The sequence below is a fragment of the Scyliorhinus canicula genome, chromosome 17 (genome assembly GCF_902713615.1).
Source record: "Scyliorhinus canicula chromosome 17, sScyCan1.1, whole genome shotgun sequence".
NCBI classification, from domain to species: domain Eukaryota; kingdom Metazoa; phylum Chordata; class Chondrichthyes; order Carcharhiniformes; family Scyliorhinidae; genus Scyliorhinus; species Scyliorhinus canicula.
Window position 1 is genome coordinate 24,723,970 of NC_052162.1, and position 26,527 is coordinate 24,750,496.

The 26,527-nt window shown below is 46.2% G+C and overlaps 1 protein-coding gene across 2 annotated transcripts in view; it reads right to left on the bottom strand.

Annotated features, from left to right (window-relative positions):
- foxo4 (forkhead box O4) overlaps nt 1–26,527 on the bottom strand; it is a 77,714-nt gene that overhangs the window by 14,962 nt on the left and 36,225 nt on the right. For both annotated transcript variants that reach the window (XM_038775977.1, XM_038775976.1), the window contains exon 2: nt 15,055–16,338. In XM_038775977.1, the coding sequence (XP_038631905.1) occupies nt 15,076–16,338 (1,263 nt within the window). In that variant the 3' untranslated portion in view covers nt 15,055–15,075. The remainder of the gene's footprint in view (nt 1–15,054; nt 16,339–26,527) is intronic.

Genomic DNA, 26,527 nt, shown 5'->3' on the forward strand with positions numbered 1-26,527 from the left:
AAGTGTCACATTTGGCACATGCAACCTCTGCCAAAGACAATTGCTGCTAGAATGCTCACCTTAGTGTTTTCACTAGCTGGAGTTAGCCAATACTCTTAATCCAAAACTCAAACTAGCATTCTTGGTCATTTAATAAGCATGTCAAATCCACTTGGTTCAGAAACTCCTCCTGCAGTCTTTCACTTTTACCAATCAGCAACAATGACAACTTGCTCCTTTAGATGTAGAAAATACCCAAATTAACAATAATAATCTTTATTGTCACAGGTAGGCTCACATTAACACTGCAAATGAAGTTACTTTAAAAGCCCCTAGTCACCACATTCCGGCACCTGTTTGGATACACGGGGGAGAAGTCAGAATGTCCAAATTACCTAAGAGCACGTCTTTAGGGACTCGTGAGAGGAAACCGGAGCACCCGGAGGAAACTCACGCAGACACAGGGAGAACATGCAGACTCCACACAGACAGTGACCCAAGTGGAAATCAAACTTGGGACCCTGGAGCTGTGATGCAACAGTGCTAACCATTGTGCTACCGTGCTGCCTACTTGGGAGTGGGCTGAACTGCATTGTTCTTCCAAAGACCCGGTACCCGTTGGACCTCCTCCGATGCTATCCTTATTCTATGATTCATAAAGTGAGTAATAACAAGCACTTGCACAAATGAGAGATTAAGATGGGTGGGCAAAAACTGGGAAAAAGAAGTGGGGTTTAAAATGAATCATTAATCACAGTACACAATCACAGAATTGTTATGATGCAGAAGGCAGCCATTCAGCCCATATTGTCTACACTGGTTCTCCAAATGAGCATTACAACTCAGCCCCATTCTGCTGCCTTTTCCTGGTAACACCACATTGTTATGTCCTCCTTAGAATGGATCCTGCCTCCACTACTCAGGGCAGTGCATCCCAGACCCAACCACCAGTGTGAAAAGGTTTTTTTCTCACATCGCATTTCTTTCTGTTGCAAATCACTTCAAATCTATGCACTCTCGTTCTCTTTACAAACGGAATCAGTTTTGTCCCATGTCCAGCCCCCTCATGATTTTGAACACCTCTATCAAATCTCCTCAATATTTTCCTTTCCCAGGGGGAAAAACCCAAATTCTCCAATCTAACTTCGTAACTCTAAGTTTCTCATCTCTGGAACCATTTTTGTAAATGTCTTCCGCACTCTCTCTCTCCAATCAATTTCCATTCTTCCTATCCGTTTGCATTCTTCCTAAAGTGTGGCACCCAGAACTGTGCACAATAGTGCTGTGCACAATATTCCAGCTGAGGTCTAACTAGTGTCCCACACAAGTTCAGAATAGCCTCCTTACTCTTGTACTCCGTGACTATTAATAAAGCCCAGGAAACTCTTTGCTTTATAAACTTCTCTCTCCACCTGTTCTGCCATCTTTAATGACTTATGTATATATACAACCAGGTCCCTCTGCTTCTCCATGCCCTTTAGAATTGCACTCCTCATTTTATCTTGTCTCTCCATGTTCTTCCTACTGAAATTAATCATCTCGCACTTCCCGGTACTGAACCTCATCTGCCACCTATCTGTCCATTTCACCCCCTTGTCTATGTCCTTTTGACATTCTGCACTATCCTCCGCAGTTTGAAAAGCTTTCAAGTTTTGTATCATCCGTAAACTTTGAAATCATCTCCTGCAAACAAGCTTTCTAATATATGTTAGTATAAGCAAGGATCCTAATACCGACTCCAGGGAACTCCGCTACAAACTTTCCTTGAGCCTGAGAAATAACCATGGACTATTACTTGCTGTGTCCTATTACTCTGCCAATTCTGTATCCACATGTATTCCATGAGGTATAATGTTTCTCATACGTTTGTGGTACAGCACTGTATCAAATGTCTTTTGGAAGTCCATGTACAACACTACAACCCCATTACCCTCATCAACCTTCTCTATTAATTCTTAGAAAAACTCCAGCAAGTTAGTTAAATACTATTTTCTCTCAAGAAATCCATGACTATTTCTGATCATGTTTTCCATATGATTGTTCATTCTGCATCACAGCCTGGTATAGCAACTGCTCGGGCCAAGACCTTAAGGAACTACAGAGAGTCGTGAACACAGCCCAGTCCATCACTCCAACCCGCTTCCCATCCACTGACTCGGTCTACAGCTCCTGATACCTTGGGAAAGCGGACAGCATAATCAAAGACCCCACCCACCTGGTTTATTCACTCTTCCAACTACTTCCAATGGGCAGGAGATACAAAAGTTTGAGAACACGTACTAACAGATTCAAAAACAGCTTCTTCCAGGCTGTTACTATTCTCCTGAATGAGTCTCTTATGGACTCAACTGATCTCTTCACACATCTTCTCTACTGAGTATGCTCACCTGTTGCCTGTGCCTATATATTTACAAGGTGTATTTATGTGTCCTACCTTTTTATGGATGGAATGGAATGATCTATCTGGACTGTACGCAGAACAATACTTTTCACTGTACCTTGGTACACGTGTCAATGAAACAAATCCAAATCTATCCCAAGTAATTGTTTCTAGAAGCTTCCCCACCAAAGTAATTGTTGGGCTCATCTTTGCAACCTTTTTTGAACAAGGGCGTAATGTTTGCAATTCTCCAGTCCTCTGATACCCCTCCCGTTTAGGGGAGACCGAAAGATTACGACCAGCGCCCTTGCAATTTTCACTCACTTCCTTCAATAACATTGGATGCATCTCATCTGGTCCCGATTCCTTGTCGACTAGGTACAACAGCTTATCCAATATCTCCTCTATATCAATTCTGAACAGTTCTAGTGACCGCCTCTTTCCGCAAGGCCTGGGTATCATCTACTTCGTTGGTAAAATCAGGTGCAAAGTATTCCTTCAGCATCACAGCCATGCCCCCCACCTCCATGTGTTAATTCCCTTTTTTGATCCCCAATCGGCCCTACTCCTCCTTTTCCATATTATTCATGTGCCTACAGAAGACTTTGGGATTCTCCTTCATGTTGGCTGCCAGTCTTTTCTCCTAACTCTTCTTCGCTTCTCCAATATGTTGTAACATCTTCCTTCTGTATTCATCCTGGTTCTCAATTTTCTACCTGATACCTGTCATAAGTACAGTTTTTCTTCTTTATTTTAAGTTCTACCTCTTTTTCATCTGAAGAGCTCTGGATTTGCTTGCCCTATCTTTCTCTTTTGAGGGAATATACCTCGGTTCCACAAGAACCATTTCTTTTCTAAAGGTAGCCCATTGATCAGCTACAGTTTTTCCCCACTACCCTTTTGCTCCAGTCTATCCTGCTCAACTCTTGTTCTTGCACCAAAGAGTCAGCTCTCCAATTAATTATTCTTGCTCTACGAAACAAAATGAAAATCGTTTATTGTCACGAGTAGGCTTCAATTAAGTTACTGTGAAAATCCCCTAGTCACCACATTCCGGCGCCTGTCCGGGGAGGCTGGTACGGGAATCGAACCGTGCTGCTGGCCTGCTTGGTCTGCTTTAAAAGCCAGCGATTTAGCCCAGTGAGCTAAACCAGCCCTTCTAGATTTCCATTGTTCTTTCCTATCATCATCCTAAACCTTACAATACAATGATCACTGTATTCTAAATGGTCTCCCACTGACACTTGATCTACTTGGCCCATCTCACTTCCATGAACCAGGCCCAGCAAGGACTTCCTTTCTTTGTGACACAAACAGTTACTGAAAACTATTCTGAATACAATCTAGGAACACTTGTCCCTCTCAGCCCTCCCACTGTCCCAGTCTATATTCAACTAATTAAAGTCCTCCATTATAACTACTCTATAATGTGCCTCTCTGTAAGACATTTTCCTCCCTATCCGTCATTTTCAAACGCAGGGTCGCGAGTGGGTGTCGGGAGGGTTACAGGCCATCGGTCGCGGCATTCCCAATTACGGGAAGAAGTGCTCAGCGGCCGCGACTAGTTTTTAAAAACGCCGGCCGCTCCAAAAGATGAAAACCCTCAAAACTTCAAAGGCATTTGAAGACTAAGCATGGCGAGTTTGTGACAACCCTCTTGATTGCTTTCAATGGATAGTCAGATCTTGAATCATCAGCTGAAGTCCTTAGCAGAAATGTAACATTGAATGACAAAGCAAGAGAGACCGCGAAGACCAAGCTGGCTCACCTGCCGCATTAAAGTTAAGCGGAAATGGTGGGCGCGCCGCCCTGCCGGCGGGGGCCGCAACGCTCGGGCAGATGGTAAAAATGGGTCCTGGGCAAAAAGTTTGAAAAACGCTGCTCTATAATCCTTCCCAATAGTTAGTGGTCTATAGACTACACTGAGCAATGTGGCTACACACTTTCTGTTCCTTAACTCTCGTACATCTCCTCTGAACCTTGCTCCTCGCACCTTAAACCTCTTGAACCCTCTGGAACATCCTTTTACACCAGCACTGCAATGCTCTCCTTAACCACTCCTCCTCCTTATATTCCTTGCCCATCACCAATCTTTTCTGAATATATTCCTGGTACCCAGAAATATTTAATCTGCCCTTTCCTTCAGCCAGGTCTTGCATCACCACAAAATCGTAATTCCACTTGCAATTCACCAATCTTATTTACTAAAGAACATACAGTGCAGGAGACCATTTGGCCCATCGAGGTGGAGAAGGTAGTCAAGAAGGCATACGGCATGCTTGCCTTCATTGGCCGGGGCATTGAGTATAAAAATTGGCATGTAATGTTGCAGCGTTTTAGAACCTTAGTTAGGCCATACTTGGGAGTATAGTGTTCAATTCTGGTCGCCACACTACCAGAAGGATGTGGAGGTTTTAGAGAGGGTGCAGAAGAGATTTACCAGGATGTTGCCTGGTATGGAGGGCATTGGCTATGAGGAGAGGTTAAATAAATTTGATTTGTTCTCCCTGGAACTACAGAGGTTGAAGGGCGACCTGAGGTCCGCAAAATTATGAGGGGCATAGACAGAGTGGATAGTCAGAGGCTTTTTCCCAGGGTAGAGAGGTCAATTACTAGGGGGCATAGGTTTAAGGTGCGAGGAGCAAGGTTCAGAGGAGATGTACGAGGCAAGTTTTTTTTTAAAAAAACACAAGAGCATAATGGATGACTGGAACTCGCTGCCAGAGGAGGTGGGGGAAGCAGGGACGATAGTGACGTTTAAGGGACATCTTGACAAATACATAAATAGATGAATTGGATGGGAATAGAGGGATACGGACCCCGGAAGTACAGAAGATTTTAGTTTGGACGGACAGGGTGGTTGCGCAGGCTTGGAGGGCCGAAGGGCCTGTTCCTGTGGTGTACTTTTCTGTGTCCTTTTTTCTAAGCCTGCACTGACCCACTTAAACCCTCACTTCTACCCTATCCCATAACCCAATAACCCCTCCTAACCTTTTTGGACACCAAGAGCAATTTAGCATGGCTGCATGTCTTTGGACTGTGGAAGGAAACCGGAGCACCCGCAGGAAACCCACGCAGACATGGGAGAAAGTGCAAACTCATGCCCATAGAACTCTGAAAGTTGCCACCCAAGTGGATAGAGCCGTGAAGAAAACCTATAGTGTGTTAGCATTTATTAACATTTATTGAGTTTAAGAGCCGTGAGGTTATGCTGCAACTGTAGAAGACCTTGGTTAGATCACATTTGGAGTATTGCATGCAGTTCTGGTCACCTCCTTATAGGAAGGATGTGGAAGCATTGGAAAGGGTGCAAAGGAGATTTACCAGGATGCTGCCTGGATTGGAGGATAGATCTTATGAGGAAAGGTTGAGAGAGCTAGGGTTTTTCTCATTGGAGCGCAGGAGGATGAGGTGTGACTTAATTCAGGTGTATAAGATGATGCGAGGGATAGATAGAGTGGACGTTCAGCGACTTTTTCCTTGGGTGGATGTAGCTGTTACAAGGGGGCATAGCTATAAGGTTCATGGTGGAAGATATAGGAGGGAGGTCAGAGGTAGGTTCTTTACTCAGAGAGTGGTTGGGGTGTGGAACGCACTCCCAGCTATGGTAGTGGAGTCGGACACTTTAGGAACTTTCAAGCGGTTATTGGATAGGCATATGGAGTGCACTAGAATGATTGGGAGTAGGTTGATTTGATCTTAGTTTGAGGCTGGTTTGGTACGAAATCATGGGCCGAATGGCCTGTACGGTCCTGTACAGTTCTATGTTCTCTGCCTATTAACTTACTGTTTTCCTGTCTACCCATCAGGGTCCAGCTCCCTGACAAGCTAATTTAAACCTCCCTCAACAGTACTAGCAAATCTCCCTGCAAGGATATTAGTCCCAGTCCTGGTAAGGTGTAACCCTTTAATGAAAGGAAGATGGAGGCACGATTTAGGGAGGGAACCCCAGAAAGTTGAAGGCACAGTTCTTAGCAAAGCAAGAGACTGAAGTCAGTGAAAAGAGCTTCTGGAGATATGGTAACCAGAGAGAAATTTAAAACAAAGTATTATGAAGCATCAGGGGCTGGAAGTCACTGCAAGTCAGCAAGAACAGCGATGATGGACAATTGGGACTTGGTGTGGAAAAGAACGGGCAGCAGGATATTTAATAAAGTCAAGCTTGACTTCCGGTTGCGGCTATGACCAGCTAAGTCGCACGTTTGGCTGCTCCTGCTACAAAGGTGTTTTCGGGCCGATTGGAGGGCCCCAACGGCGCTGTAAGGACAAATCCCGGTGGGGGAAGGCTCCCTGAAGAGAACCAGACCAACTTTATGGTCGGTACCCGGAGTGGGGTGGTAAAGAAAGCAACAGCAGCTCCCAAAAAAAAGCGGGGGAAGAAGACCAAAATGGCGGCCGGTGGCGCACCCGAGGAATGGAGGAAATGGGCGGAGGAGCAGCAGGCCGCTCTCCTGCGCTTCTTTACGGAGCTGAAAATGGAGCTCTTGGAGTCAATGAATGCGACGACCACCAGGCTGATGGGAGCCCAGGCGACCCAAGAGGCGTCGATTCGGGAGCTGCAACAGGAGATGACTGTGAGGGAGGAGGAGGCCACGGTCCTCGTGGGAAAGGTAGAGGTGCACGAGGCACTCCACCTGAAATGGCAGAGCCGTTTTGAGGAGCTGGATACCCGAATGAGGCGGAAGAACCTGAGGATCTTGGGCCTGGCAGAAGGCCTGGAGGGGTCAGACCTCCCGGGATATGTAGCAGAAATGCTGAGCTCCCTGATGGGGGCAGGGGCCGTCCCTTCGCCCCTGGAGCTGGAAGAGGCCTACAGGGTCATGGCTAGGAGGCCAAGAGCAAATGAGCCCCCGAGGGCGGTGCTGGTGCGGTTCCAGCGACTCAGCGATCGTGAGAGAGTGCTGGAGTGGGCCAAGAGGGAAAGGAGCAGCAAGTGGGAGAATTCGACGGTGAGGGTCTACCAGGACTGGAGTGCGGAGGTGGCAAAGCGGCGGGCCCGGTACAACCGGACGAAGGCGGTGCTACATGCAAAACGGATCAGGTTCGGAATGCTGCAGCCAGCGCGCTTGTGGGTCACCTACAGGAACCAACACCACTATTTTGAGTCCCCAGAGGAGGCGTGGGCCTTTGTACAGGAAGAGAAACTGGACTCGAATTAGACCCAGGGGATACTTGGCGGCCGTAGCCGCTCGGGTACTTTCAGCTGAATTCTTTGTTTGGATTTTGAACTCTTGCTGTGGTTTTTCTTCTGATGTTTTTTCCCCCTTTGCCAACTTCCCTTAGTTATTGTTATTGTGGTTATTCATGGTTATTTATGGTTATTTATGCTGTTTGGTAGAGGGCGACTGTTAAGTACATTGTTATTTGTTATTTATCTGTTATTTATAATGTTGAGTTGGGGAGGTGGGACGGGGGGGAGAGCAGATCGGGGATATGGGCTCCTAGGGGGGGTTCTTTTATAGGCATGGACGGGGACGGGGGTGGAACTGAAGATGGTGGGGTGGGGTGTGGCAGGGCGAAAGCGCGGGCTTTCCTCTGTTTTCCCGCGCGCGGGGCAGAGGAGGGGGGAGGGGAGGAGTGCGGGGCGTGGCTAGCAATGGCGACCTTTCCCGCGCTGGAGCGGGGCCAGGGAGGAGTGGCAAGGGGGGGGGAGGCCCCCCCCCCGAGCCGGGGGGAGTCGGAGTGTGGCAGGAGCAGCCGGGTCAGCGTGAACCAGCTGACTTACGGGAGTACGATGGAGGGTACATCGCGGCTAGGAGGGGTCCTAGCCTGGGGGGGGGGGGAGGGGGGTTAGGGAGGGACACCGGGTTGCTGCTGAAAAGACCAGAAACGGGAAGTGGAGGACTGGAGAGGTGGGGGGAGGTGGACATCGTCATGGGGAGCGGGTCAGAAGGGGAGGGTCGACCCGGGGCGAGCAGGGAACAGGACATGGCTAATCGGCAGGGGAAGGGGGCGGGTCGTCCCGCGACCCGGCTGATCACTTGGAACGTGAGGGGGTTGAATGGGCCGGTCAAGAGATCAAGGGTATTCTCACACCTGAAGGGACTGAAGGCTGATGTAGCAATGTTACAGGAGACCCATTTGAAGGTAGTGGACCAGGTTCGCCTGAGAAGGGGGTGGGTGGGACAGGTGTTCCACTCTGGATTGGACGCAAAGAACCGGGGGGTGGCGATTCTGGTGGGAAAGAGGGTGTAGTTCGTGGCGGAGGAGGTGGTGGCGGATAAGGAGGGTAGGTATGTGATGGTGAAGGGTAAGCTGCAGGGGGAGAAAGTGGTGATGGTCAACGTATATGCCCCGAACTGGGATGACGCGGGTTTTATGAGGCGCCTATTGGGCCTCATTCCGGGACTGGAGGCAGGGGGCTTGATCATGGGGGGGGGACTTTAACACAGTGCTGGACCCCGGGCTAGACAGATCGAGCTCAAGGACCAATAGGAGGCCGGCAGCGGCAGAAGTGCTGAGGGGGTACATGGAGCAGATGGGAGGAGTGGACCCATGGAGGTTTGGTAGGCCGAGGGCGAGGGAGTATTCCTTTTTCTCCCACGTCCATAGAGTGTACTCCAGAATCGATTTCTTCGTGTTGAGCAGGGGGCTGATCCCGAGGGTGCGGGAAGCTGAGTACTCGGCCATTGCGATCTCTGATCATGCACCGCATTGGGTGGATGTGGAAATGGGGGAGGCGCGGGACCAGCGCCCGCTGTGGCGGCTGGATGTGGGGCTGTTAGCGGACGACGAGGTGTGTAAAAGGGTCCGGAAGAGCATTGAGAGCTATCTGGACTTGAATGACACGGGTGAGGTGCAGGTGGGGATGGTCTGGGAGGCCCTGAAGGCAGTGATCAGGGGAGAGCTGATCTCCATAAGGGCGCACAGAGAAAGAAAGGAGAGGCAGGAGAGGGAGAGGCTGGTGGGGGAGCTATTGGAAGTGGATAGGAGATATGCGGAGGCACCAGAGGAGGGGCTGCTGGGAGAACGGCGCAGCCTGCAGGTCAAGTTCGACCTGCTGACCACCAGGAAGGCAGAGACGCAGTGGAGAAGGGCACAGGGCGCGGTCTATGAGTATGGGGAAAAGGCGAGCAGGATGCTGGCACACCAGCTTCGCAAACGAGATGCGGCTAGGGAGATTGGGGGAGTGAAGGAGAGGGGCGGGAAGGTAGTGCAGAAGGGGCAAGAAGTGAACGGGGTCTTCAGGGATTTTTACAAGGAGCTGTATCGGTCTGAGCCGCCGACGAGGAGAGGGGGAATGGAGGACTTCCTAAACAAATTGAGGTTCCCAAGGGTCCAGGAGGGGCTGGTAGAAGGGCTGGGGGCGCCAATAGGGCTAGAGGAGCTAGTCAAGGGAATAGGTCAGATGCAAGCGGGGAAGGCGCCGGGGCCAGATGGGTTCCCGGTGGAATTCTATAAGAAAAATGTGGACTTGGTGGGACCGGTACTGGTACGAGCCTTTAATGAGGCGCGAGAGGGGGGGGTTCTGCCCCCGACAATGTCGCAGGCTCTGATCTCCCTGATATTGAAGCGGGATAAAGACCCCGTGCAGTGCGGGTCCTACAGGCCTATCTCGCTTCTGAACGTGGATGCCAAGTTGCTTTCAAAGATCCTGGCAGCTAGAATAGAGGATTGTGTGCCAGGGGTAATCCATGAGGACCAGACGGGGTTCGTGAAGGGGCGGCAGCTCAACACGAACGTGCGGAGACTGCTGAATGTAATTATGATGCCGGCAGTGGAGGGGGAGGCTGAGATAGTGGTAGCGCTGGACGCGGAGAAGGCATTCGATAGGGTGGAGTGGGAGTACCTGTGGGAGACGTTGGAACGGTTTGGGTTTGGGGAAGGGTTTATTAAGTGGGTGAAGTTGCTCTACTCGGCCCCGACGGCGAGCGTAGTGACAAACGGGAGGAGGTCGGAGTATTTCGGGCTCCACCGAGGGACCAGGCAGGGATGTCCCCTATCCCCCCTACTTTTCGCACTGGCGATTGAACCGTTGGCGATGGCACTGAGGGGTTCAGGGGGGTGGAGAGGACTGACTAGGGGAGGGGAGGAACATCGAGTATCGCTGTATGCGGATGATCTACTGCTGTACGTGGCAGACCCAGAAGGGGGAATGCCGGAGATAATGGAACTATTAGCAGAGTTTGGGGACTTTTCGGGGTACAAACTAAATTTGGGCAAAAGCGAGGTTTTTGTGATACACCCGGGGGACCAGGGAGAGGGTATTGGGAGACTCCCCTTCAAGCGAGCAGGAAAGAGCTTTAGGTACTTAGGGGTGCAGGTGGCAAGGAACTGGGGGACCCTCCACAAGTTGAACTTTTCCAGGCTGGTGGAACAGATGGAGGAGGAATTTAAGAGGTGGGACATGGTACCGTTGTCGCTGGCGGGGAGGGTGCAGTCAATCAAAATGACGGTCCTCCCAAGGTTCTTGTTTTTATTTCAGTGCTTGCCCATCTTCCTCCCTAGGGCCTTCTTCAAAAAGGTGACGAGTAGCATCATGAGCTACGTGGGGCGCATGGCACCCCAAGGGTGAGGAGGGTCTTTTTGGAGCGGAGTAGGGACAGTGGAGGGCTGGCACTGCCCAATCTCTCGGGGTACTACTGGGCGGCAAATGTGTCAATGGTGCGCAAGTGGATGATGGAAGGGGAGGGGGCAGCTTGGAAACGAATGGAGAGGGCGTCCTGTGGCAACACAAGCCTGGGGGCCCTAGTAACGGCACCATGGCCGCTCCCCCCCACGAGGTACACCACGAGCCCGGTGGTGGCGGCCACCCTCAAGATATGGGGGCAGTGGAGGCGACATAGGGGGGAAATGGGAGGTCTGTTGGCGGCGCCAATAAGAGGGAACCATAGATTCATCCCGGGGAACATCGACGGGGGATTTCAGAGCTGGTACAGGGTGGGCATACGGCAGCTGAAGGACCTGTTTATAGAGGGGAGGTTTGCGAGCCTGGGAGGGCTGGAGGAGAAGTTTGAGCTCCCCCCGGGAAACATGTTCAGATATTTACAAGTGAAGGCATTTGCTAGGCGGCAGGTGGAGGGGTTTCCCCTGCTCCCCAGTAAGGGGGCGAGTGATAGGGTGCTCTCGGGGGTCTGGGTCGGAGGGGGGAAGATATCAGACATCTACAAGATAATGCAGGAGGCGGAAGCAGCATCAGGGGAGGAGCTGAAAGCCAAGTGGGAAGGGGAGCTGGGAGAGCAGATAGAAGACGGGACGTGGGCGGATGCACTGGAGAAGGTCAACTCTTCCTCCTCGTGTGCGAGACTGAGCCTCATTCAATTTAAGGTGCTGCATAGAGCTCACATGACGGGGACAAGGATGAGCCGGTTCTTTGGGGGTGAGGACAGGTGTGTCAGATGTCTGGGAAGCCCAGCGAACCATGTGCATATGTTCTGGGCATGTCCGGTGCTGGAAGGGTTCTGGAAGGGGGTGGCAAGGACGGTGTCGAAGGTGGTGGGGTCCAGGGTCAAACCAGGATGGGGGCTTGCGATCTTTGGGGTCGGGGTAGAACCGGGGGTACAGGAGGCTAGGGAGGCCGGAATACTGGCCTTTGCATCCCTAGTGGCTCGACGAAGGATATTAATTCAATGGAAGGACGCGAGGCCTCCAAGCGTTGAAACTTGGATTAACGATATGGCTAGCTATATTCAGCTAGAAAGGATCAAATTTGCCCTGAGAGGGTCGGTACAGGGATTCGCCAGGCGGTGGCAACCTTTCCTTGACTTTTTAGATCAGAGATAAACGTTCGGGGTCGTGGCAGCAGCAACCCGGGGGGGGGGGAGGGGGGGGGGAGGGGAGGGGGGGGGAGGGGGAGGGGGGGGGGGGAGGGGGGGGAGGGGGGGGAGGGGGGGGAGGGGGGGGAGGGAGGGGGGGGGGGAGGGGAGGGGAGGGGGGGAGGGGAGGGGGGGGCAGCAAGGGTCGTGGGGGGACATGCACGACTGTAACGCGGGCAAGTCTGCTCGCTGCTCATGTCTGAAACTGTAGGCTGCCTTGTTTGTTAAGGTTGCCTGGGGGGGGGGGGGGGGGGGGGGAGAGGACTGGTGCGCGCGAGAGGGCGGGCGAGGGAGGGAAATTTGCCTAGAGGGATTGTGTTGTAAATAATTTTAAAAATTAGTAGGGGTAAATGTTTGTATGGAAAAACTCTTTCAATAAAAATTATTTAAAAAAAAAAAAAAATAAAGTCAAGCTTATGTAGAGTGGAGGATGGGAGTCTAGCCAGGAAAGCATTGGAGTAACTGAATGTGAAGGGAATACTATTTAGCAACGACCGACAGTTTGTAGTTTTCTTTTACTAAAAGGTTGATGTGCTAGATTTGAATGGGATAAAGATTATACACGAGGGGAGGAAATTATTTATAATATCAAATAAATTGAGAACCCAAAACGCAAACTGACTCAGTTTATTGAGAATATGGTTGAGGGAGCAGAAGGTCTGTCTTGCGGATCAGATGAACTTAGAGGCAGGAAGGTGCAAATAACAACTTTCCAAAGGCAAAGTAAAGGAATTAAAAGCAAGAGGAAAAAGAAACCAACAAACAGAAAACATGAAACAAAATGGTGGTAACGGTTATGATCTAAAATGTTTGAGTCCACAAGGCTGTAGATTGCAGGACAGGATCCTGCCATTCACACCTCCTCTAGTCATATCTTTTGTTTCTTTACTTACCCACTTCAGCTTTTCACCATGGGTTTTTTGGCATTAAATCAGTCAGGCATTCCCTTTAATCATTCTTTCCACCTTCAACCCCATACTTATTCAAACCTATTACATTCTAACTATTCTCAGTGCTGTGAAAGTTCACAGACCTGAAACATGAACTCCGTTTCTCTCTCTCCAGAGATGCCGCCAGACCTGCTGAGAACTTCCAGAATTTGTGTTTTTATTTCATATTCTTACCATCTGTAGTTGTTTTCTTTCATTGAAAATGAGTTTTAAATATCAATGCAGAATTTGAATACTTTTCTGCAAAGAATTTTTTTAAAAATTGGTACATAAAAAGCCATATTGACAATATGCAAAGAATATCAAGTAAAACGGAAGTACTTTAGTTCAAATAGATAGCTGCCTGGTTCAGAGGACTTTACAAGTCAAAACTATTCATAAATCCTTAGTTTCCCTGCAATTAGGCCATTTCTACATCATATTCAGTTCATTATGTCTACATCTAAACATTACAGTGGCAATTTGGCTCTTGAAAGTAATTGCTGACAATTGTCATTGCCATTCAGAACGGAACGGAATAAAAATTCACTGCATCTTATAAATTGAAAGAGCTATGTGTTCCAGGACCTACATCATATCCCTATCTATTAATTGCCGTTCAGAAATTTCCAGTTAAGGGATTAGCATCACATCAAACAAACAAAAATCAAAAATGTTCAGTCTGCTAATGGCAAAACAAGTGAGGAGATGGCATTTAAACATGCACCACAAAGCAAAAGAGTAGAAATCCATATGGTGCAAGTTTTCACATTGTTTGTTTATAATTGATGGACACAATGGACTTTATCTATAACCTCACTTAATTGTTTCAAACATGCTTGACAATTTGTCCAGAACTAGTTCTATGTTGAATCATTATCATTTCCAAATTTGAACTTTCAAATGGCCAGATCCACCTCAAACCTCAATCTGAGATTTTTTTTTAAAAACTATTTGGAAGCCTAGGTAGGAACATTGCCTTGAGAGTTCTACCCATGAATCACCTGGTTACCATGCAACAATAATTTAAACTGCTTTAGCTGCTTCCATGCTCATTCATATTCCTGACTACCTGCGCAAGGACAATATTGTTTTAAGCCCTCCTATCTATCAATTCCTTCTGCTGTTTCACATGCAGTAGGCAAGGTGATTGAGCGCAAGGGGAAACAAACTACCGTATATACTCACGTAACATGCGACTTTTGAGCACCTAATTTGAAGCCTAAATTTCGGGGGTCGCATGATACGCAAGGTACAAAAATCGCAGGTGTGAAATGCTGGCCAAGTTAAGTCACATAGCATCCAGCTGGCTTTACTAGCGTCGTTCAGCCACTTGCCGTTTCCATTCATAAAAACATGAATGGAAAAGTCAAGTGGCTGAACATCTTCCCATCAGAATGCTGTGGTTAAAATCTGAAGAGTAGTATTCTGATGGGAAGATGGGAAGAGTGGATTCTGCTGTGAAAGCTGTTCGCGATTCGAACAGCTTTCCAGCTGGCTTTACTAGCGTCGTTCAGCCACTTGCCGTTTCCATTCATAAAAACATGAATGGAAACGTCAAGTGGCTGAATATCTTCTCATCAGAATACTACTCTTCAGATTTTGACCACAGCATTCTGATGGGAAGATGTTCAGCCACTTGACGTTTCCATTCATGTTTTTATGAATGGAAACGGCAAGTGGCTGAACAACGCTAGTAAAGCCAGCTGGAAAGCTGTTCGAATCGCGAACAGCTTTCACAGCAGAATCCACTCTGCAGAAACCACACACAATGATACCATTTGGAAGTTTTAGTTTCCAAAATTAATTTCCAAAAAAGTGACTCGCATGATACATGAGGTATACCATAAAATCATGTTTTGGGGACGAAAATTTAGGGGTCGCATGATACGCGAGATCGAATGATACGCGAGTATATACGGTACACTTAAAAGGCAAATCAGCCAAATTATTTATTTTTGAAAATTAATCCGGTAGGAATTTGGAAGACAAGACAAAGTATTTTAGTTACCTTCAGGTAATGCGTTTGAAGCTAACTTGGCACCCAGCTACGAGAGGATGACTGTGAAGTGTTAGGATAGGACGGGTTAGTGGCAATGGGCTCCAAATTGAAATCAAGCCCTTCATCATCCATGAGGTCATGATCGATTATGTAATCAACGTCACAGTCAAGACTTTCCATGAACATATCCAAATCTAGATCTCGCGGAAAATTCTCAGAATTCAAATTCATCCCTACTGAAGAATTGGTGCTGCTGTTTGAGTTACGAGTGGACGGCAGGCCAAGTTGTAGAGCCTGGCTTACAGGTGTCTGGAGCTGGGCCTTCAAAGTAGGCATTTGGCTTGCATCGGGTGGAGGTCCCATCATACTCAGCGTGTTAGGTAAAGCATTAGCAATAGCAGATGTAGCCGATGGACCTGCAGATTTTCCTCGTTGACTAGTCTGGCTAACCTTTGACTCACCAGATGGGCTGCTGAGTGATTCAATGTTAAACAACAACAGATTTTCACTGTTCAGTCGACCACCTGTCTGTGGCATGACAGGGTCAACTTGGCTCATCATCACATCAGTATGAGTTGGCGAATCTGAAGTTAGGAGCGCTTCAAGAGTTGCAGGTACACTAAAGTGGGTCTGCACAGACGTTAGGTCAGAAGGATCGAAAAAAGAGTTTTCATAGGTAGAAGCCTGCGAACCAGAGGCTGAGTTTTGTTGTCTAAATGTGTAGGTTGAGCTTTGTTGCATCAAGCCAGTGGACAATGACTGCTGGGTTGACAATAATGTAGATGATGGAGACATGAGGTTCAAACTATCAATGAGTTCAAGTTCTTCTATTATGTTTTCAGTTAGGGTTGAGGGCAACTTGCTTGAAGTGCCAGAGTAGGCCAGTGCAGAATGTAGCTCATCTTCCAGATCTTCCTGTTCTGGCATTATGGGGGAGAGCCGCCCTGTACTTAACGTACTAGCATTTGAGCTTGTTCTTGGCCTAAAGCTAGTCCAGGCCTCAGAATCCTCATTGTTGCGAGAAGATGGACTTCCAGGCCACTTGGAAACTTGGGAACCAGGACTATCACCGTTCCCCTCTTGGGTTGCTTGAAGAGCAGCCTTTTTCCGCGCTGCTCTCCCTTTGCTCTTCACAAGTTTACTATTATTGTCCATTGATGCGGCTCTTCTCCTGGGAGATTTCCCACTTTTCCCACCTTCAGGATTAAGTATCCACCAGGAACTCTTCCCCGTAGCTTCATTGTGGATTCGGATGAATTTACTGTGCAAGGAAAGGTTATGCCGAATGGAATTCTGAAAGAAATTTTTAAAAAAGGATTAAAAATCAACTCTTTTGAAAGGTTACACCCCCAAAAAGCTTCCTGTTCAAATGCTGATTGACCTGTTGTGCAGTTTAGGCACCTACAAAACCTTGAAATCGGAATTAAATCAGTTTTTATTTGACTATGGATTTTAGAATTTTTACAAACCCAGTTACTTTAAAATTATAACATATCATCCAGGGTTAACATATTCCTGGTTTATTATTTCAGCCAAGAGCATACCACCTTGCAGTATTGTGACCTAATGTAAAAACATAACTGATATAACAACCAACAGCTACTTTTGGTAACTGGAAACTATCTACAATGAAGCTCGATTTTACTATGCAAATAAAGCGATTGAAAACTAAAATTAGCCTGAGAAACTAGATATTAGAGAAGTTGATGAGTACATTTGTCGTGGGTCACTCAAACCATTTGCACTTTAAAAGCAGCCATGCGTGGTCTTTATGGATATAACTTTTGTTCTTTCAATTTCCAGCTAGTTTACAGCCTCAACCCCAATGCTGTTACTACTCTTCACTGGATAGGGAAACTGTTCCAACCTATCACAACAAATGGACAGAGTGAACTATTGAGACTTGTGGCGACTTTGGTGTCACTTAACAGCTTCATGTGGGGGAACTGGTGATTGGCCAACAGTAAGCAGCTGTGAGGGGAAGAAAGACGTGCGTCTTGGCAGAGGAAGTCTGAAAACAGCACTCTCCTTGGTACTATAAATTCAACAGCACTATCAATACATGATATTCCATATTCTCTATTTCACGGAATCAGCATTTCAACTCATTGCTGCAACCATAGACAGTGTTCAAATAGGATGGAGAATTTATAAATCCTCCAACTGAACTGAAAGATACAAACGTACATCACAAATTGATGCCATGATGTGGCAAATATTCAATTCCACAAAACAATGGAAGAGGGATCAAACCTCGGACTTTACCAGACTGTGTCTAATAGATGTACTTCAGGTAAAAGTGCAGTAGCAACCCGAGCTACAGCGCCAGACCATTTATTAAAACATGGTTTATAGTCAATAGTATGGGCTATACAAAAAAAAACTTTGAAGACGTGAAAAACATTTTTTTAAAAATAATTTTGAGTCCATGGAACCTACCAGTAGAAAAATAAACAGCCATTTGTGTGCTCTCTTTATTGTATTGTTGACAGAATCAGCACAGGTGTCTACTCCATCATTGCACTATATGCTAAACAGCCTGTAATTTCCTTTCATCAGCCAAATCAGACAGACAGCAAAGCTACAACGTAACTGGGGCTCTTTCTGGGGAAGGTGGGACCTCTATAGACAGGATGGTCTACATCTGAACCTGAGGGGCACCAATATCCTGGGGGGGGAGATTTGTTAGTGCTCTTTGGGGGGGGTTTAAACTAATTCAGCAGGGGCATGGGAACCTGGATTGTAGTTTTGGGGTACGGGAGATTGAGAGTATAGAGGTCAGGAGCACAGATTTGACTTCGCAGGAGGGTGCCAGTGTTCAGGTAGGTGGTTTGAAGTGTGTCTACTTCAATGACAGGAGTATACGAAATAAGGTAGGGGAACTGGCAGCATGGGTTGGTACCTGGGACGTCGATGTTGTGGCCATTTCAGAGACATGGATAGAGCAGGGACAGGAATGGTTGTTGCAAGTTCCGGGGTTTAGGCGTTTTAGTAAGCTCAGAGAAGGGGGCAAAAGAGGGGGAGGTGTGGCGCTGCTAGTCAAGGACAGTATTACGGTGGCGGAAAGGATGCTAGATGGGGACTCTTATTCCGAGGTAGTATGGGCTGAGGTTAGAAACAGGAAAGGAGAGGTCACCCTGTTGGGAGTTTTCTATAGGCCACCTAATAGTTCTAGGGATGTAGAGGAAAGGATGGCGAAGATGATTCTGGAAAAGAGCAAAAGTAACAGGGTAGTTGTTATGGGAGACTTTAACTTTCCAAATATTGACTGGAAAAGATATAGTTCGAGTACATTAGATGGGTCATTCTTTGTACAATGTGTGCAGGAGGGTTTCCTGACACAATATGTTGACAGGCCAACAAGAGGCGAGGCCACATTGGATTTGGTTTTGGGTAATGAACCAGGCCAGGTGTTAGATCTGGAGGTAGGTGAGCACTTTGGAAACAGTGACCACAATTCGGTGACCTTTACGTTAGTGATGGAAAGGGGTAAGTATACCCCGCAGGGCAAGAGTTATAGCTGGGGGAAGGGTAATTATGATGCCATTAGACATGACTTAGGATGTGTAGGTTGGAGAAGTAGGCTGCAAGGGTTGGGCACACTGAATATGTGGAGCTTGTTCAAGGAACAGCTATTGCATGTTCTTGATAAGTACGTACCAGTCAGGCAGGGAGGAAGGGGTCGAGCGAGGGAACCGTGTTTTACCAAAGAAGTGGAATCTCTTGTTAAGAGGAAGAAGGAGGCCTATGTGAAGATGAGGCGTGAAGTTTCAGTTGGGGCGTTTGATAGTTACAAGGAAGCGAGGAAGGATCTAAAGAGAGAGCTAAGACGAGCAAGGAGGGGACATGAGAAGTCTTTGGCAGGTAGGATCAAGGAAAACCAAAAAGCTTTCTATAGGTATGTCAGGAATAAAAGAATGACTAGGGTAAGAGTAGGGCCAGTCAAGGACAGTGGTGGGAAGTTGTGTGTGGAGGCTGAGGAGATAAGCGAGATACTAAATGAATACTTTTCGTCAGTATTCACTCAGGAAAAAGATAATGTTGTGGAGGAGAATGCTGAGACCCAGGCTATTAGAATAGATGGCATTGAGGTGCGTAGGGAAGAAGTGTTGGCAATTCTGGGCAAGATGAAAATAGATAAGTCCCCGGGGCCAGATAGGATTTATCCTAGTATTCTCTGGGAAGCCAGGGAAGAGATTGCTGAGAATTTGGCTTTGATTTTTATGTCATCATTGGCTACAGGAATAGTGCCAGAGGACTGGAGGATAGCAAATGTGGTCCCTTTGTTCAAGAAGGGGAGTAGAGATAACCCCGGTAACTATAGGCCAGTGAGCCTCACGTCTGTTGTGGGTAAAGTCTTGGAGAGGATTATAAGAGATACGATTTATAATCATCTAGATAGGAATAATATGATTAGGGATAGTCAGCATGGTTTTGTGAAGGGTAGGTCATGCCTCACAAACCTTATCGAGTTCTTTGAGAAGGTGACTGAACAGGTAGACAAGGGTAGAGCAGTTGATGTGGTGTACATGGATTTCAGTAAAGCATTTGATAAGGTTCCCCACGGTCGTCTATTGCAGAAATTACGGAGGCTGGGGATTGAGGGTGATTTAGAGATGTGGATCAGAAATTGGCTAGTTGAAAGAAGACAGAGGGTGGTGGTTGATGGCAAATGTTCAGAATGGAGTTCAGTTACGAGTGGCGTACCACAAGGATCTGTTCTGGGGCCGTTGCTGTTTGTCATTTTTATAAATGACCTAGAGGAGGGCACAGAAGGTTGGGTGAGTAAATTTGCAGATGACACTAAAGTCGGTGGAGTTGTAGACAGTGTGGAAGGATGTTGCAGGCTACAGAGGGACATAGATAAGCTGCAGAGCTGGGCTGAGAGGTGGCAAATGGAGTTTAATGTAGAGAAGTGTGAGGTGATTCACTTTGGAAAGAATAACAGGAATGCGGAATATTTGGCTAATGGTAAAATTCTTAGCAGTGTGGATGAGCAGAGGGATCTCGGTGTCCATGTACATAGATCCCTGAAAGTTGCCACCCAGGTTGATAGGGTTGTGAAGAAGGCCTATGGTGTGTTGGCCTTTATTGGTAGAGGGATTGAGTTCCGGAGCCATGAGGTCATGTTGCAGCTGTACAAAACTCTGGTACGGCCGCATTTGGAGTATTGCGTACAGTTCTGGTCGCCTCATTATAGGAAGGACGTGGAAGCTTTGGAACGGGTGCAGAGGAAATTTACCAGGATGTTGCCTGGTATGGAGGGAAAATCTTATGAGGAAAGGCTGATGGACTTGAGGTTGTTTTCGTTAGAGAGAAGAAGGTTAAGTGGTGACTTAATAGAGGCATACAAAATGATCAGAGGATTAGATAGGGTGGACAGTGAGAGCCTACTCCCGCGGATGGAGGTGGCTAGCACGAGGGGACATAGCCTTAAATTGAGGGGTAATAGATATAGGACAGACGTCAGAGGTAGGTTTCTTTTACGCAAAGAGTGGTGAGGCCGTGGAATGCTCTACCTGCAACAGTAGCGAACTCACCAACATTGAGGGCATTTAAAAGTTTATTGGATAAGCATATGGATGATAATGGCATAGTGTAGGTTAGATGGCCTTTAGTTTTTGACTTCCCATGTCGGTGCAACATCGTGGGCCGAAGGGCCTGTACTGCGCTGTATCGTTCTATGTTCTATGTTCTAACTGTCACCAAGACACGGGCAGCACGGTAGCATTGTGGATAGCACAATTGCTTCACAGCTCCAGGGTCCCAGGTTCGATTCCGGCTTGGTCTCTGTCCGTGTGGAGTCTGCACATCCTCCCTGTGTGTGCGCGCGTGGGTTTCCTCCGGGTGCTCCGGTTTCCTCCCACAGTCCAAAGATGTGCAGGTTAGGTGGATTGGCCATGCTAAATTGCCCTTAGTGTCCAAAATTGCCCCTAGTGTTGGGTGGGGTTACTGGGTTATGGGGATAGGGTGGAGGTGTTAACCTTGGGTAGGGTGCTCTTTCCAGGAGCCGGTGCAGACTCAATGGGCCGAATGGCCTCCTTCTGCACTGTAAATTCTATGAAAGACAGATTCAAATTGCAGTGCCCTCATCACATTGTGACAGAGGAATAGCAAAAATGTGATATAGGAATGATAAAGGCCAATCTCTTTGACCCCAACATTCAGGCAGATACTCAGAACAAAACTACACACGAAATGAATCAAGAACATGTTTTTTTACGTGAATATTCCAACTGAGCCTGCGTTCACCATGCTAGAAAGCAGTCTATCCAATAAGCTAAATCACACTTGGTCAGTCAGAAGAGAAAACACTGGAAGTCACACATCAATTGCACTGCTTTGATGCAATCCAAATAATAATGTCATCATGCTGCAGTGTGCCAAAGGATTTCTCAAACACAGTGCCCTTTGTGAACTAATATTCCAAAAAATTATTTAGCAGAGTTTAATTTGTCATATTTTCATTATTCTAGATGTTCTTTTAAGCTACTCTACCTGATCACAGGATGTTCGGTCAAGAGTTCATCCCAATGTTCATACAATAAACTGTATTTATAAGGGGATTCGGCACATAACATGATGCCAAAAAAGACCTTTGTATATCTAATTTTAAACTGCTATGCAACTGGGTCAATCCTATATTAGTAGGTTATAGCTTCTTCACAAGTCCTTCATCAGTGGGCAGCAGTGTTTAGCGGACAAATACTTGAGAATTTAATTTGATGGAAAAGCACTTGGAATACCAACACTGGTAAAGTGAGAGGGAGTGAGGGAGGAAAGGTGACAATTATGTAAAACAACAAGGTTCACACCTTCAAGTTCTGTATAAGCAGAAACCGGTTGATAACACCTTTAAATTGCATCAATCCATCTAAAAATAGGCTCACAAGAACCTGGTATTGTATAATTCTGTGTATACAGATTTTGAGGGAGGATATAATGGGCAGGCAAAACGGAAAAATAATTCCCAGCTAGAAAACTATCCTTTCTCCCATTCTTTCCACCTTAAAATATTTCTCCTCCCAAGTGTTTGCTGCTTGCTTCATGAGATGGCTGCAACTAACAATTTAGGCCAATATCACCCTTTATTTATACATCACATATGACACAAAATAACCATTGCAGAAGGTGAAGACAAGTGATGAGAAAGGTGACTTAGAAATACAACTGCAAGTTCAAAACTGGCAGCGCTGCACCTGAGTCAGAGTGCTGACAATGGCTATCCAGAACTCTTAAAAATGTTCACATTATCTGCAGAACCAAGGAAGATTTAGAATAGCTGAGGCTGAAACTGTGTTTCAGGGAGTGGGGTGGAAAAATCTTGTGTGGAGTAATGTCAGCCTCTTCCATATAACAAACAATTTACTCTGACCTAACCAAAACATTAAAGGGAAATTAAGTGAACCCCAGTATCAAACTCATCCTTTCAATACAGATTAACTGTTTCTTCACAATTTCTTACTCCTCAGAGTGATATTTCTTACTCCACCAATAGATCTGTTCTCGCTTAATTTAAGACATAATGATATTAATTTCTGAAAGTAAATTTCACACAGACTCCACCCAACCCAAAATAAAATTAATCGAGCAAATGATCGTGCAATTATGCTATTTGTGTAAAAGGGAAGTTATCTCACTGAGCAAAGTTCTGAGCCTAGGTCTGCAGAACAGTCACACTGGAAGATGAAGATAAAATGTGAATTTTCCAGCTTAGGGTCAGCAGCAAGAAAAATTAAGGCTTGATGCAAATCACCAACTGTCCAGAACTAAATACAAGTGTAAAGGAGGATGAAAAGCAAACTTAAAAAGGTTAAGAAAAGTGGAAGGGGGCAAGCGAAGAAAAAATCTGTAAGCAGTAGAAGAGATCACCTTGTGGTTTTCTGCAACTATACAGCACCAGCAAAATTCCAAGCAAAATGTGAATTATTATTGGTAGAAAAAACATTTTAAACGTGCATTCAGATAAGTTGTCTTTGCTAATTTTAATGGCAGCATTTGTGTCAGGGCCATTAATGTTTCAGTGTTTGCTTACATTAACAGAAACCCTGTGAATATTTGAACTTATTGCAAAACATGTAAATACACTGCTTTGAAAACATGACGCTTTAAGAATAAAGACCTTTTAATAGGACTACTAATTTCCTACTGCGTTTTGTGTACCAGGTCAGTGAAGCTTAGCTGCAAACCACTAACAAAACAAAGAAAGAACAAAGAACATTACAGCACAGGAACATGCTGTTCAGCCCTCCAAGCCTGCACCAACCATGCTGCCTGTCTAAACTAAAACTTCCTTCCCTTCCGGGGAGCCTATCACTCTATTCCCAATCCATTCTTGTATTTGTCAAGACGCCCCTTAAAAGTCACTATCGTATCTGCTTCCCCTCGCACCTTAACACTGTGCCCCCCAATGTGACTACCACCTGGGTAAAAACTTCTGACTATCCAATCTGTCCATGCCCATCAATCTTGTAGACATCTATCAGGTCACCCCTCAACTGCTGTTGTTCCAGTGAGAACAAACCAAGTTTCTACAACCTCTCCTCTACGCTAATGCCCTCCATACCAGGCAACATCCTGGTAAATCCTTTCTGCATCCCTGTACCCTCTCCAAAGCTTACACATCCTTCTGGTCGTGTAGCGACCAGAATTGAACACTATATTCCAAGTGCGGCCTAACTAACCAACCTTTGTGTCGTCCGCAAACTTACTCATCAAACCAGTTACATTTTCCTCCAAATCATTTATATCTCAATATATAAGTCCACTGCCCTACCCTCATCAATCATCTTCGTCACTTCCTCGAAAAACTCAATTAGGTTAGTGAGACACGACCTCCCTTCACTAAACCATGTTGCCTCTCGCTAATACTTCCACTTATTTCCAAATGGGAGTAAATCCTGTCTCGAAGAATCCTCTCCAATAATTTCCCTACCACTGACTTAAGGCTCACTGGCCTGTAATTACCTGGATTATCCTTGCTACCCTTAAACATAGGAACAACCGTGGCTATTCCCCAGCAGCTTTATTGCAGTGTTAATGTAAGCTTACTCGTAACAATAAAGATTATCATCCTCTGGGACCTCCTCCCCGAAAGCCAGTGCGGACACAAAGATTTCTCTCAAGGCCCCAGCAATTTCCTCCCTTGCCTCTCCAGTAACTTCATTGCAATGTTAATGTCAGCATACTTGTGACAATAAAGATTATTATCCTCTGGAACCTCCCCTGTAGCCAGTGAGGATACAAAGATTTCTCTCAAGGCGCCAGCAATTTCCTCCCTTGCCTCGCTCAGTATTCTGGGGTATATCCCATCAGGCCCTGGGGACTTGTCTGCCTTAATGTTTTTCAAGACTCCCAATACCTCTTTCTTTTTGATCTCAACAAGAGCCAAACTATCTACACACGCTTCCCAAGACTCTCATCCACAAGTCCTTCTCTTTAGTGAATAGTGACACAAAGTACTCATTTAATACATCGCCCATTTCCTCTGGCTCCACGCATAGATTCCCTCCCCTGTCGAGTGGGCCAACCCTCTCACTGGCTACCCTCTTGCTCTTTATTATATGTATAAAAAGCCTAGGGATTTTCCTTAATCCTGCTGGCCAATTACTTTTCCTGACCCCTTTCAGCCCTCCTTACTCAAGTTTCTTTCTACTTTTCTTGTTTTCCACACTTGCTTCATGTGCTCCCAGCCTCCTAGCCTTGACAAATGCTTCCTTTTCTTTTTTACTAGGCTCACAAAATCTCTCGCTATCCAAGGTTCCCGAAGCTTGCCATACTTGTTCTTCATCCTTAGGAATTCAGGACCGGTAAGCTCTATCAACTTACACTTGAAAGCCTCCCACATGCCAGATGTTGATTTGCCCTCAAACATCTGTCCCCAATCTATATTCTTCAGTTCCTGCCCAATTTGTTGTAATTAGCCTTCCTTCCCCCAATAGAGCACCTTGACCCGAGGACTACACTTCTCTTTATCCATCGGTACCATAAATGGTTTGGCAAAATTATCCTGATGGTTGATGGAAACATAATAACTTTGTTAACGTGGTACAATTGTTCCTCTATGAGCATGTCACAAATTTACAATCGCCTGCTCTGAAATCAGATGAAAATTATGTATTTTTCCATTTCATCACATGGAGCAGTGCTCAAGGTTGTATTGTCTGAGTGATGGAGTGAAATGGCATATCAAACTTCACCATTCGTATACTGCAAAACCCGTATTTTAGTTACTTCTTTGGGATGTTTAAAGCTAAAGTTGCATCACCAACTCAGAATATATTTGCCATTCATGAAAATGATACCTCCCTTTCCCTATGCCATTGTGCACACCTTTGCCACCTGGAGTCCACCACCTGAAGTCCACCTATGTCCAATTAAACACAGGAATCCAGAGGTTCCTGACAGCGATTGTACAATTCTCCAGAGGATGTGCTTTCGAGGGCTCTCAGGTCGCAATCAATTAGGCATCATTGAACAGAGCGAATATCCACTCATATTCTTGGTATTGCTGTAAAAGACCATTGAAAACGTTACACCTTGATAAATACAGTGTAACTGGGTTTTACTGCTAAATGGCCCAAGGGCCCCAAAATGTCAAATTTTTCATTAAGAAATTCCACATTTTGTTTATGATACTTCAGTTTCTACTTTAATCCCATGTGGAAGTACATCTGTTTCACTTCCATTTTTATCTTTTAAAATTTTTAAATTAAAAAGTGAAGGGATTCCGCGGGTTCAATTTCCTTGTTGAGTGAGAATCCTTGAATGTGACCGGCTGCTAACACTGCTTGATGATATCATAGTACAGTGCAGAAGGAGGCCATTCGGCCCATTGAGTCTGCATCGATATCATCACTCCTAGACACTTGACAGTCACCTTGATTTGGTGCTAGATTTAAATTGATGACAGAAATAGGGAAGTCTGCGCCAGAGATTTCTAGATCTCTGCGCAGTTTTCTTTGGAGGTCAGCAGTATCGGCATTACTATACCTGTCACAACAAAACCAGCCTATTATGTTGCCACAACCTTTGATACCTTGTATACAGGTTCACACACCAAAGCTGAATGTACTGAAGGGAGGAAAAGGAATACTCTAATGCAGAAATCCTAAAGCAGCTGTAAGTGTGCAAGAATTATAAATATCATGAACCAAAATGCAACTCCTGTCACTACAATTGTAGGGATCAAACGTAATTCTAATGTAACTGGAAACAAATGATTCTGGTGGAAGAGGAGAAAATAGATTTCCATTTCCAAAATGTCTAGTTCACACTGCTGCTGTCAGCATCTTCTTCCAAAACAATCAGGCAAACTCCAGGCCAGTCCAGACAAGACAATCAGATGTTTGTCATTAGGTTTATTAGATATAACAGCATGACTCAACGAACACAGAAAGAGTATGGACAATCTCCCTCAAAGATACATGGGGAGCAGGTTACCCACAACTGAAACTCATTCCTATTTTCTCGTCTCTCCAGA